Below are 15,160 nucleotides of genomic sequence, written 5' to 3' on the forward strand. Positions count from 1 at the left end.
AAAGACAGCAGGAGTCAGAATGAGACCGAATATGGCTACTTTCAATTATTTTAAGAATCAGTAGTAATTTTATATTTCATTAAGTGCAAATCCAATCATGTTGGCATACTTATGGCACTGAGGTGTATCTATTCACACGTTAACATAATAAATATCACAAATACTACAGAAGTTAGGTAGTCACAGTAATTGAATATTCCTAGAAAAACCTTTAGAAAATTAATAACTGCTGAACACTTCATTCAATCTTAACAAACAATGCATTGGATGGTAGCTTATGACTCTAGCTATCATCCCTGGAAATCACATATTTACATATATTTTATTTATTATGTTATTACATTTCTTATGCCACTGTGTCAGATCATCGCGTTTTTCAAGTTACATAGAAAATGGATGTAGTAAGGCATTCTCTATATCTCTCCCTGCTTAACTATGTAACACATGTGTAAGTAATTGTTTGATTTCTAATTTATTTAATTAAAAATTAATTCATCCAATATTAAAAATCACCCATGATGTAAAAGTGGTAACTTGTTTGTAATATTTGATACACCATATAGACAGAGCATAAAAGAATCCATGTACTGAGCAGGCCAACTATATTGTCTTACATGTTTTAAAAACTAGTTGTTTGTTATTTGTCATAAGTGTGCAACCAAAAAATTCATGTTTTAATTAATTACATACAGAATAATGTGTTCAGTCTTATTTTAATTCGAAGAAAAATAGCTTTCATTTAAGCCATATGTCAAATTTGTAACTTTATTTTGAGAAATTGTGGTTCATTTATACATTTTGGTGGAGGTAAAGTGATGTCTTAAGCTCTCAAATGAGCAGTGGCTTCTGATCTTTCTGTGTCTGGTGGTCAGCCTGTAATGATTGGTCCTGAGGTAACATGTTGGTGATCTGATAATGTGATTTCAGACTTATAAAAGTGATAGAATTTGTGGGCAAGCAGCCATGCAATACTTTAATATTTGTTTGTACTTATAATATTTCAGAGCCACATGGGGCCTATACTCTGTGAAATGCCTTGAAATTTATTTTCTGAGCATTAGATGATGTGCATGCTTGAATTTAATTTATTTCAGTTGCATTTTTGGAATTAATACTGGATAGAGAATAAGAATCTACTCAGGAATTCACGTTTTAATATGTAACAATATTATGAAAAGGGAAGTTGTAGATGACAGACATCATGTGCAAGCGCGCGCACCCACCCACCCACACACACACACACACACACACACACACACACACACGACTACAGTCTCAGGCAACTGTAACCACATGTTTTAATATGTTAAGTAACTGATGAAGAGGTCCACTGTTTGGTGTCATCTACATCAATTTACTATTCAGAAGAATATAATCATTTTATCATTTATTATTACAATTTGATTTTATTGCAATGTGTTTTACTTAATATTTCACATTACATGCCAATGCTCATATAATAAGACTGTAGGATCACAGGTTATGACTACATTTTACAGCAAGTTTAGTTGCTGAGTATGAAAGCAGTCATAAATGGCTCAATCCTATTACCGCATCAAACCGCAGTTCTAAATTGAGCTGTGCATTGTCTTTTCTGGAAACTACCTAGAACAATAAGTTAAATAAGGTAAGGACAACCACTCACCCATAGCAGACTGATGTGTGGAGCATAGCTACATGCAACAGAAAACAGTATTTACATTAGCTTTGCAGCTCTTGCTCTTTTTCTAGAAAAAAAAATACAAACACAGCCACAAAGTCACTGAAATGCAGATTCCTGCAGCCACAGTGAGGCTCACTAGGTGAGATTGTACATATGAATGTGTAAACTTTGCTAGAAAGAGATGAAAAGCTCAAAAGCAAGTGTGAATAGTGTTTTCTGTTATGTGTATCTATGCACAAAACATCAGTCTGTAACATCAGTCTATTAGAGGCAAGTGGTTGCCTTTCCCTTATTTTATGTATTGTTCCATCAAGAAATTTCAATTACTGTTGTAAACTACCTAATGCAGGTAGTTTAGAAGATCACTCACAATGGAAATATATTGGATCTAATAGCAACAAACAGACCTGACCTCCTTGAGGATGTTGATATTGAAACTGGTATTAGTGACTATAAGGCACATGTAGCAGCATTGATTACCGGAGTTCAAAGGGTAAAAGCAAGTAGTAATATCTATGAGGAACTTGAAACATTTGGTTCTGGACAGGAGCATGTAGGAGAGCTGTGGCTGAAGTTTAAAACAATAGTAGATAATACACACTGGAGAGACATGCACCTATTAGAATCCTTAATGATGGGAGGGGTCCTCCATGGTATACAGTATCTATGAAGAACCTTCTAAGGAAACAGTGACTCCAGCATAATAAGAATAGAACAAAGCATACTGCTATAGTCAGAGAAATGTTCAATGAAATGAATTTCTTTGTCAAAAAAGCAATCCCTGAAGCCTTCAATGGCTACTGTAGCAGAATGTTATTGAAAGGCCTTGAAGCATTATGAAAATGTTTGATGCCTCATGAATCTCCTCAATGTTCATCATCTTCAATCTCCCTCATATTATTATTTGATATGGTAAACAGTTATAAAATAGTTTTTCATTCTCTTCATGTTTATTGATAGTAAACTTGGTTTTGATGATCAGCTTGATTGTAATGCATTATCATCAATTTTGTGACACACTTTGGTAAGCTACACAAACTGTGAGTGAGTGGTTTCACAAAATTTTAAGAAGTGGCAAAGACTGACATAGTGAATGCTTGCTTCCATCTGACTGTGGCTTTAAGTGCTATGCCTCTAAAAAGGTGTAGTGTACACATGACAAATATTAAAATACCAAGCTATTATATTGTAGATATTAGCACAAAAAGCATGAAAAGTAATATATATGAACATAACGTACACTGACAGAAAAAAATGAAACACCAAGAAGGAATTGTACAACATAAATGAAAGTTAGTAGGCATGTTTCTACATCTGGAAGATGGTGTCTATGAAAATTTCACACCAGCTGCATAAGAGTGGCATTTGTAGCACCACTATGAGGATGCAAATCAGGTTTGCTTTAAATACATGCTATAATGGTTGTGAGCATTAGTTAGCTTTGAGATTGGACATTGTGAGTTCATGTTAGTCGAAAATTCCTCTAAGGCAACAAAGACGCCATTATCGACACCTCACTGAGTTTGAACTAGGTCAGGTAATAGGACTACGAAAAGCTGGGTGTTCCTTCTCGATATTTAAGCAAGACTTGGTGGGAATGTAGTCACTGTATAGGACTGGTGGCGGCAGTGGTCACAAAAATGTACAGCAACAAGAAGACCAGGCTCCAGCTGACCAAATGGCACTACCAAGAGGGAAGAACATCATATTCAGCAAATGGCTCTGATGCACCATACTGCATCTGTAGCAGCAGTCTGAGCAAAGATGAATCACAGTGATACAAGAAACTGTTAGAAATCAGTTACTTCAAGGACAGATCTGAGCCAGACACCCTGTAGTGTGCACTAACGCGGTTTCGGCGATAGAGAAACAGTGCAAAATTGGATTGCGAACTTCAGACTTCTCTGGATATGCAGCTGCAGTGATCTTCATAACTTCTTCTCAGAAGAAATAATGCTGATTAGAGGAACCAAAAAATTACTATGTCTTTCACTTGAAATAACTCGGCACTCTCATACTTTCAGTTCAGCTCAGGTGCATTTTCATTTCCACAAGTTTCATATAAGCATACAAACTCTTGCAAGTCAACTACACTGATACACATTAGATACAATTAAATATAATAACAATTGCCTGGTTTTAATGCCAAATAATTTATAGATGTCCCATGCATCTTGCTTTGTTCAGAGCTAAGACATGAAGATAAAAGTCTATTGTCAGATGTTCGTCCCCCCCCCCCCCCCCCCCAACAATTACATTCACTAACACAGCAAAGAGCAGCATTTAATTACTCTGTGTCCTCTCACACAGCATCTGTGGCTCTTACAGCAAACACTTGCCGGCATCGTTCGACTGCCCCGCTTATCGTCTTCTCATTACAAACTTCCAACCCGCATACAAAAACCGGTGGTGCAGTAGATACGTTTCCGCTCTCTTACTTACTTTTAAAATATCAGGTTCTTGAGATGGTGGAAGGCTGAGTGTCTTTAGAATTTTCACTGACTCAAACCACTGTCATTTGCGACTTCAGCCATATCAAGCAAGAGCTCATTGGAGGAAAGGGTGAAGGTCTGTTGTATTTTCTGATGAAAACTGGTTCTGTTCGGTGCCAGTCATCATAGTTTCATGGTTAGGAGGATGCCAGTTGAGGGTCTGTAACAAACCTGTTTGCATGTGACACACACTGGATCTGTACCTGGAGTTATGGCCTGGGATGCAATTACATATTTCCATGCATTCATTAAGCATTCTGGAAGCTACACCTGTAATTAATGTACCAGCATTTCACATTTGCAATGGCTTATCTTGTGCTTACCCCCCCCCCCCCCCCCCCCCCCCCCCCCATGAACCATGGACCTTGCCACTGGCTGGGAGGCTTGCGTGCCTCAGCGATACAGGTGACCATACCATAGGTGCAACCACAATGGAGGGTATCTGTTTAGAGGCCAGACAAACAGGTGCTTCCTGAAGAGAAGCAGCAGCCTTTTCAGTAGTTGCAGGGGCAACATTTTGGATGATTGACTGATCTGGCCTTGTAAAATTAACCAAAACGGCCTCGCTGTGCTGGTATTGTGAACGGCTGAAAGCAAGGGGGAACTACAGTCGTGATTTTCCCCTAGGACATGCAACTTTACTGTATTGTTAAATGATGATGGCATCCTCTTGGGTAAAATATTTCAGAGGTAAAATAGTCCCCCATTCGGATCTCTGGGTGGAGACTACTCACGACGATGTTGTTATGTTGTTATCATGAGAAACAAAACTGGCGTTCTATGGATCAGAGCGTGGAATGTCAGGTCTCTTAATCAGGCAGGTAGGTTAGAAAATTTAACAGGGAAATGGATAGGTTAAAGTTAGATATAGTGAGAATTAGTGATGTTTGGTGGCAGGAGGAACAAGACTTCTGGTCAGGTGAATGTAGGGTTATAAATACAAAATCAAATAGGGGTAATGCAGGAACAGGTTTAATAATGAATAAAAAAAAATAGCATCTAATACAAACAGCATATTGAACGCATCATTGTAGCCAAGATAGACACGAAGCCCATGCCTACTGCAATAGTACAATTTTATATGCCAAGTAACTCTGCAGATGATGAAGAGATTGAAGAAATGTATGATGAGATAAAAGAAATTATTCAGATAGTGAAGGGAGACGAAAATTTAATAGTCATGGGGGACTGGAATTTGATAGCAGAAAGGGAAGAGAAGGAAAAGAAGTAGATGAATATGGAATGGGGATAAGGAATGAAAGAGGAAGCCGCCTCATAGAATTTTGCACAGAGCATAACTTAATCATAGCTAACACTTGTTTAAAAATCATCAAAGGAGGCTGTATACATGGAAGAGGCCTGGAGACACTGGAAGGTTTCAGATAGATTATGTAATGGAAAGACAGAGATTTAGGAACCAGATTTTAAATTGTAAGACATTTCCATGGGCAGATGTGGACTCTGACCACAATCCATTGCTTATGAACTGTAGATTAAAAGTGAAGAAACTGCAGAAAGGCATGAATTTAAGAAGATGGGACCTGGATAAACTGAAAGAAGCAGTGGTTGTAGAGAGTTTCAGAGAGACTATTAAGGAATGATTGACAAGAACGAGGGAAATAAATGCAGTAGAAGAAGAATGGGTAAGCTTTGAGAGATGAAATAGTGAAGGCAGCAGAGGATCAAGTAGGTAAAAAGACAAGGGCTAGTGGACATCCTTGAGTAACAGAAAATTTACTGAATGGAATTGATGAAAGGAGAAAATATACAAATGCAGTACATGAAGCAGTCAAAAAAGAATACAAACATCTCATAAATGTGATCGACAGGATGTGCAAAATGGCTAAGCAGGGATGGCTAGAGGACAAATGTAAGGATGTAGAGGCTTATCTCACTAGGGATAAGATAGATACTGCCTACAAGAAAATTAAAGAGACCTTTGGAGAAAAGAGAACCACTTATATGAAATATCAAGAGCTCAGATGGAAAACCAGTTCTAAGCAAAGAAGGGAAGGCAGAAAAGTGGGAGGTATTTATAAAGGGTCTATACAAGGGCAATGTACTTGAGGGCAATATTATGGAGATGAAAGAGGACATAGATGAAGATGAAATGGGAGATATGATACTGCATGAAGAGTTTTACAGACCACTGAAAGACCTAAGCTGAAACAAGGCTCCAGGAGTAGACAACATTACATCAGAATTGCTGATAGCATTGGGAGAGCCAGCCATGACAAAACTCTACCATCTGGTGAGCAAGATGTATCAGATAGGTGAAATACCCTCAGACTTCATGAAGAATATAACAATTCCTATCCCAAAGAAAGCAGGTGTTTACAGGTGTGAATATTACTGCACTATCAGTTTGATAAGGCACAGCTGCAAAATACTAACACAAATTCTTTACAGATGAATGGACAAACAGGTAGAAGCCACTGCCAGGGAAGATCAGTTTGGATTCTGTAGAAATGTTGGAACGTGTGAGGCAATTCTGACCATACGACTTATTTTAGAAGATAGGCTAAAGAGAGGCAAACCTATATTTCTAGCATTTGTAGACTTAGAGAAAGCGTTTGACAATGTTGAAGGGAATACTCTCTTTCAAATTCTGAGGGTGGCAGGGGTCAAGTACAGGGAGAAAAAGGCTATTTGCAATTTGTACAGAAACCAGGTGGTAGTTATAAGAATCGAGGGTCGTGAAAGGGAAGCAGTGGTTGGGAAGGGAGTGAGACAGGGTTGTAGCCTATAGACAATGTTATTCAATCTGTATATTGAGCAAGCAGTAAAGGAAACAAAAGAAAATTTGTAGTAGGAATTAAAATCCACGGAGAAGAAATGAAAACTTTGAAGTTTGCTGACGACATTGTAATTCTGTCAGAGGCAGCAAAGGACTTGGAAGAGCAGTTGAACAGAATGGACAGTGTCTTGAAATCTTGAAAGGAGGATATAAGATGAACATCAACAAAAGCAAAATGAGGAGAATGGAATGCAGTCGAATTAAGTCAGTTGATGCTGAGGGAATTAGAAACTCTGTTTTCAGATATTTGGTTGCAAAAGAAATTCTGAGAGTACTTCCCCAGTTCAGTCCTTGCACTGCTCTGAAGATGAGTGAAATAGAATTAAGTATTAGTGGTGCTGAGAACCAAATGAAATCACTAAAACTGAACAGAACCAGGGTCTAATGGAATCCCTATCATATGCTATACTGGACCTGTGGCTGAGTTAGCCCCTGTCTTAACCATCATATATTGTAGATATCTTGAACTAAAACTATGTCCAGCAGTTAGAAGAAAGCAAAGGTCACACTTGTGTATACATAAGGTAGCAAAGGTGACCCACAAATCTATGATCCAACATCTTTGACATCTATATGGTGTAGAATCTTAGAACTTATTCTGTATTAAAATGTAATGAGCTATCTAAAACATAACGACTTTCTGCATGAGTGCTGTTGATGAGTTAACTTGATATGCTCCACAGCTCTCCAGGCGCTGTTGATGAGTTTAAGCACAGCCTCTAGATTTTCCTTCAATGCTATTGCTGATATTAAGTGAACCCTGAGCAATAATGATGAGAATACATGCTCCCCCACTCAGGTATAGTGCACAAAAAATGCCGTGGCTCCTAGATGCATAATCAGCTGGGGAAGCATGGGGAGAGAAGAAGTGATAGGGAGTTGCTCAGAGTGCTGTAGGGGAAATGCCTTTCCAAACTGAAGCCTACACTTACATTTTTTGTACATATGAAGCAGGGCCCCTCCAAGTCCACACTTGCATGATGACCAATCAAAAAGATTTATCAGCTCTTCTTTGGTTAGTATCTAAAAAGAATTGCACATAAGATGTAGTGCTTTATTTTTGCCTGATTTTCAGAGAAGAGTCACGAGTGGGGAATTTTGGGTAAAACCATGCATTTCTATTGTTGTCATGTTAAAATTTGTTTCTTTGAGAAAACTCAGCAGAGTTTATACAGTCTCATCTCACTAACATGTTGCACAGACGCAATTGTGAGAGAATTCTGAAACTGTGTTTTATTAAGTGACACACCAAGGAAAAGTAATGTCAGCATCTTATGAAAAAGCACATTCTCTGTACGAAATAAATGTGTAATGACTTCACTTATGATGTTCCAAAACCAACAGCATTTCTTTCACCAACTATCAATGGCCATTAAAGATTTCATTCTTTCAATGGAAAAGCCTTTAGTTTGAGGAATAACACAGTACATAATGAAGTTTTCATAATAGTGTGCTATCATCTGACAAAATCTCATTTTGATATCTCAAACCATTTATGAAATATGAGGAATATTGTGGATATTTCACTCTGGCTTTATTGCTGGCATGGTGCAATTGCAAATGAGTGTGCTACATCAGATCAATTTTCTTGAGATTGGTGAGAGATAGAGATGACCAACCAAGTCTAAAGAAAAATTCAATATGTTAGCTAAATTTCATACGCAGCAACATATTATGTAATATGCACCAGATGCAAAAACATAATGACCCCTATTTTTCATTGCAAACATTTTCGAATTTCAGAAAGTGTTTTACATTCTCATAAATATCCCAACAATTATGACCATTAACGAAATGATGGACCCATCATAATGAACCTGACATATAAAGCTAGAAGTAAAGCAAAGATGAATTATTTTTAATAAATAAGTTTCTGTAGAATAGTTTCAGGAAGACTGCAGGGTGTGCACGTTGATTCTCATCACTGACCAGCTGAAAGGTGCAAATGCTTGTTGGCCTTCCCTTCTGAACAAACGAATAAACTCGCCCAGGTCTTTGCATGAAAACTGGTCACTGCACTTCAGCCACAAAATACGAGCTATACCTGAGTGCTGTTAATGAGTTTAAGCATACTGTGGAATTTCTGACCCATATCTCAGTGGGTTTTTCACAGTTCTGGCCACCAAGATATGTTCAGATACTTTGGTGTGATCTGATTCTACTACAGTCTGCTTCAAGTTACGTCTTACTGTTCACCAGGATTAGCATCATAGTGTTTTTCTCATCATGTTTTCTACAAAGAGACAAAGCATCATGGTTCCACTGAGTAAGAGATCATGGAGATATTCATGAAGAGCTACAGCAAAGATGAATTGTTTGATGTCAATTTAAGTGATAATTCCTTCACAGATTTCAAAAGCAAGGCATCTACACCAGTAGGTGTAAACTACACTCTTACAATTCAACAAGAGATGTAATTGATAGTTTTTTTGGATGCAAAGAATCTGACAATAATAGTAACTTTCATAGTGGGTTATCAGAAATTATTGCACAAAAACCAATCTTTACATATTTGCGTATTTATAACAGTAAATTTGCAGAGAAACTTTGAAGTCAGAAATTAATTTTTGCACTTATAACAGTGTTTGTCTTTGTGTTGACAAGCCTCAGAGTGACAGTGATATTACAGAAAGCACTCCACAAATATTCAGCACAGCACGAGGCAGGCCCATCAGGTAATGACTGCTGTGCATGAATTGGCTTTTCTGTGGAGTGTCGACATGAACGCTGTTGAATGTGTATTAATCACTAACAGAAAAGAAAATTACCAGGAACAGTTAGCCACAAAGAAACTAGGGCATTCCAAACCAGATCCATTGCCTGAGAAAGTGACGAAATCAAATAAGTGTGACTACAAGTGAACATTTAACAAAGAAGTGTATAATAAGTGTAGGTTGTTCTGTGGGTGCAGTGTATGAATGCCTGATTTTCAGCACAGAAGTTAATTTGGTAACTAATACATGTATTATGGATCTTTTGCTTCTGTCCAAAAAAATAAAGCACAAAACAAAATTCCACAAAAACAATTCATCCTTTTTTCAGACAAGTTATGCATATTATTATTATTATTATTATTTTTGTTTTTGTTGTTGGTGACAGTGGATTAAGTTGTATAAATATGTTGATAAGTGTAACTGTTACACAGCAGATGCTATTATTTTCACACTCTCATATTTATCTGAATTTAAAAATTTGTGAACATCCAGAATGTATATCTATGAGCTGCCACTGCTATTGTTTATTACATTTGCTAAGATAGAACAGAGTGTTGGAGAATTTCATCAACACTAAGTCCATATATTTTTGTTCTGAGATTATGTATCCCATGAAGCTTGCTCAATTTGATACAGTTGAGAGCATGTTTATCTCAGGAATAACTAAATTCTCATCAGATCCAGAGAGCACATCAACTGAGGAAGCTGTTCCATAGTGATATCCTTCTGTCTTTCCATTTCCCCTGAATAATGCAACATTCAAAATGCAACCTTAGTATAATACATAAGTAATAAACATATGCGTTATCTGTAGATTAACAAACATCATAACTGTGTCTTAAAATTCTATATCGTAATTTTAGGCATTGGCAGGAGAGATAGGCATGGATGCCACATTAGACAATGTGGCATATAGTCTTTTCAATGGCCAGTTACCAAATGTGTGGAGGAAACTCATTCCAGCTACAACAAAGAATCTTGGAGGCTGGATGGATCATTTTGAAAGACGTGTGAAACAATATTTCTACTGGGTATGTGTGAACTTCAGTTTATTTAGTAAATTAAATTTTCCAAAGATTACGTTCAAGATAAACATTGTGATGTGTAATTGTCAACTGAACAAAATTCACAGTCACATATTTAAAAGATGTATATATTTGTGCTCATGATTTACTGGTTTGTAATTACTTGCTCCTGTTCAAGAATTCCTCTTTGGTATTATTTTTTAGAATTCATGCTTCTTTGTTTATTTGATTCACAGTACTTGCAAAAATGATTAATTCTGCCTACAGATTAAAACATTGTGGCAGGACACCAGTACAGATCAGTAACAGTGATATAGTTGTTAGGTTAGGTTAGGTTTTTTTTTTAACGTCCCGTCGACAACGAGGTCATTAGAGACGGAGCACAAGCTCGGGTTAGGGAAGGATGGGGAAGGAAATCGGCCGTGCCCTTTCAAAGGAACCATCCCGGCATTTGCCTGAAACGATTTAGGGAAATCACGGAAAACCTAAATCAGGATGGCTGGAGACGGGATTGAACCGTCGTCCTCCCGAATGCGAGTCCAGTGTGATATAGTTGTACCCTGTAAATTACTTAAACAGCCTAGTGCAACACTCCACCTTCAGTTTTAAGAAACTAAATAAGGAATGCACTGAATCATGTTTTAGATTACAAATATAACTTCTCCACTACTTTTATTTTTATTTGCGTAATCAAAGATCTTCAATAAGTTGCAGAAGAATGGAACCAGTGAAATTTTATCATTTACCATGTAAGTAAAGTCTTTTGTACTCAAGCCATGCTTTCACAAGGAAAATTACCAAACAAAAGTATTAAAATTTCTTTTAATACAATTTTGTAACTCTGCATCTCACTTTGGATCAATCAAGTAGTCTGAGAAGCAGCACTGTGGCAGTTAGTGCCCAATCACTTCAGATAGGCTCTTCCACAGAGACTGCCTTGCTCCATCTGCTACCCTTCCTGTTGCAGTACCTGTTTCTTCAATCTTGGTAATTGCTTTTTTAGGTCACAACATATCAGCAAAATTTCATCAGAATTAAAGGTTTTTCCTTTACTTTCTACTTATCAATAATTATCCTGTGTGTGGCTACTTCTCCAGTCTTGCCATACCATTTGATACTGTTAATATTTCTTGCTCCATTCATTAATGGATCATATTTCATGGGTTGCAAAATTATGGAGAACCTTCAGATATCTCAGACAAGGTTAGTTATAATGTATAAATTAGCAGGCAGAGGCTACCATTGCCAGCTATATCTGTACGGTATACCAACAACAAATTATGCATTTTGCTAATTTGCTCACACTAATAGTTATGGAAATTGCTCTATATGCTTATACCTCCTGCAAAACCCTGTGTTGCATGGGTCAGAATATGTGGCATGAGAGAAGGCATGGGTACCTTTCAAGATATGAGAGTATACAGACATATCTATTTCTTTAAAGGTATTATGAATGCAGTTACCCTGTTAGTAAGGTTGTTTGGTCATGGCGCGTGGGTGTGAGTGAGTTTTGTGAGCACAAATCAATGAAATATAGAGCAATAAATACTCTTAGGGAAAGTTAAATCGTATATGACTTACGAACTTTAATGCATATGTGAAAATGTTTTTATTGTTTCTATACACTGATGAGCCAAAACATTATGACTGCCTGCTTAATAGCTTGTTTGCCATCTTTGGAATGAAATACATGACTGATTCTGCATACCAGGAATGTGACAGTTTGTTGGTTGGTTTGTGAAGGTATGTGTCTATGTCTATGTGTCTATTGTGTATGCACAGGTCATGTAATTCCCGTAGATAATGAATCACTGATCCGTGTGTGTGGTGGTGGTGCCCAATAGTGACCCAGATGGGTTCCATAGGATTTGAAACATGCAAATCTGGTCACCAAGACGTCGACGTTGAATTCACGGTAATGCTCCACAAATCACTGTAGCACAGTTCTGGCTCTGTGACATGGACAATTATACTGCTGAAAGATGACTTCACCATCAAGGAAGACATCAAGCGTGAAGGGATACAGGTGGTTGCAGCTGTCAGTGTGTCTTCAATTACTACCACAGGTCCCCTGCATGTGCAAGAAAATGTCTCCCATAGCATAGTGCTGCTCCCACCAGCCTACCTCCATGGCACGCCACACGTTTCAAGTTGCCATTCACCTCAATGATGGCATTTGTGGAGAAGACCATCGACCTAGTGTAACAAAAATGTGATTTGCTCATATTTCCATTGATTGACAGTCAAATCCCAATGGTCCTGTGTGTGCCGCAATCATAATTGACAATGTCATTGGGTCAGCTTATGAAGACATAGAAGTGGTCTGCTGTGGAGCTCGAGGTTGAACAACATATGATGAATGGTGTGCTCCAAAACAATTGTGCATGCAGCAGCATTGTGCTCTTTTGGCAGAGTGCCACAGATCACCATCCGTCCTATTTTACAGAGCAAACAACCCCCAAAATCCCATGTCTGTGAATGGATGCCCTACCATTTAGCACATACTCATAGTTTCATTGTCTTTCTGCCTCTTTCTGTAGATGCTCACAACAGTAGCAGCTGAACATTCAACCACCTTCGTCGTTATCGAGATACTTCTTCACTGGCTCTGCGTAATAATAATCTGCTCTTTGTCAAAGTCACTTATCTCATTGTATTTTGCTAGGGTCATTCCCTGTCCATGTCTGCTCTGCTTACATATTTTTGTTACCATGTCATGTGCCTGTAATGCGACTCTAAAGTTCTGACGACTTAAAGTGTGAGAAATACTGATTTACTACCACATTCCACTTCCTCTTCAAAGTGGTGGATCACTGTGTCAAGAAATATGTTGAATTTCATGTTGACATCATTGACTGCGTACATCTCTGTCCACTTTTCTTTACTAAGGAGGGCATTTAGCTTGTTCAAGTTATCTTGAGTGAAAAACCTTTGTAAAGTTTTAGGTGGGACTGGGTTTGAGGTATCTTTGCTAACCTTTAGAATGACAGCTAGGTGGTCGCTGAATCCTGCATTGTATGCTTCTAGTGTTGGGTTAAGTTTATTTCTATTTGCAAAAATTTGATCTAGAGCTGTCTTGGATGTGGGTGTTATTCTAGTGGGCTCGTTTACAAGGCCATGCGGATTATAAGTTTTTGCAATGTTACTCAATGTCTCCCTGTTTCTGTTGTGGTTGAGAAAGTCCATATTAAAGTCACCACATATAATTACGTCCTGTTTCCACTGACTTCTTTTGGATAGAAACAAGTCCATTTGTAACAGAAAATCATTAATACTACTGGAGCAGGGATGGTAAATTGTAGCTACAATTAGATTTAGATCTGTAAGCTGTATGGCTGCACATTCAAAGATCTTGTCTCTTCCTATTTCCTTTGGGGTAGGAAGTGGGCTGTATTCAATTTGTTGTTTTGTGAAGATGGCAGACCCACCATGTCCATCATTTTCATCTGAAGTAGTGCTCACATAATTTGAGTCTTGATCTTTTAAATTAAAATCACTTTGTATGTAACTCTTCTTTCGTTTTTGTCACATAATTCAAACAATGTGTTTATGTAACTTTTCGCAGACATTGTCAGCTATATACTGGAGCTAGCCATGAAGTTGTACTTAACACCTAGAAAAAATCGAACGGGGCAATGAAATTCAGTGATGGTGTTACTCCTCCTGTACATATCCACCTTCCATTGTGACACTTTTTTTTCTAGTAGTGTATGACTTGGCAGAGATTTTGGTTGTATAAGTCTGCATTTCTGAGATAGCCACAAAATTTCTGCTGATGCCTTCGTTTGATCAGAGTTTTGAACTGAAGTGAACTCTCGTGCATTCCAGTAGGGGCAATCTTTGTCATATTAAAACTATCATGGCAAATGCTGACAACTGATCCACGAGTGATAGTCACTTTTCCACTACTGCCTCAATAATGATGCACTGCTCCTCAACTACGAGAGCCTCCACTTCTCTTGCAATTCCTGCTTCTTGATAGGGAGATGGTTTGAAACTTATCATCATTCAGATTTTTTTCACCACACTGAAAGTGTGTCATATGATGATGCACTGTTGTCATTCACTTCCATTGTTCACTTCAAATGTAGAAAATAAATTACCACACAATACTCCACTTTACGAACAGGTTGCAACTATTTTGTTTTGGCTCCTCTAGCGGTATGCTATGTTCCTGTGGACTGGGAATTTCAGTGTGTACCAGGACTGCAGACATGTACCTGTAAACAAACAAACATTTGATCATGTAATTTTGAACAGGGCAAAGTACAGTATGGAATAAAAATATGAAAAGAATAGACTGCTACTAGCCACATAGAGGATGAAACTTCCTGGCAGATCAAAACTGTGTGCTGGACCGAGATTCGAACTCAGGACCTTTGCCTCTTGCGGGCAACTGCTCTACCATCTGAGCTACCCAAGCATGACTCACAACTCATCCTCATAGCTTTAATTCCATCAGTACCTTG

General features: G+C 37.9%; 1 protein-coding gene across 1 annotated transcript in view; it reads left to right on the forward strand.

The window, feature by feature from the left end:
* The window catches only part of LOC126088335 (dynein axonemal heavy chain 10), a 1,153,099-nt gene that overhangs the window by 1,092,754 nt on the left and 45,185 nt on the right, over positions 1-15,160 (forward strand). The window contains exon 60 of the mRNA XM_049906469.1: positions 10,530-10,697. Within this exon, the coding sequence (XP_049762426.1) occupies positions 10,530-10,697 (168 nt within the window). The remainder of the gene's footprint in view (positions 1-10,529; positions 10,698-15,160) is intronic.

Source organism: Schistocerca cancellata, chromosome 6 (assembly GCF_023864275.1).
Source record: "Schistocerca cancellata isolate TAMUIC-IGC-003103 chromosome 6, iqSchCanc2.1, whole genome shotgun sequence".
NCBI lineage: Eukaryota > Metazoa > Arthropoda > Insecta > Orthoptera > Acrididae > Schistocerca > Schistocerca cancellata.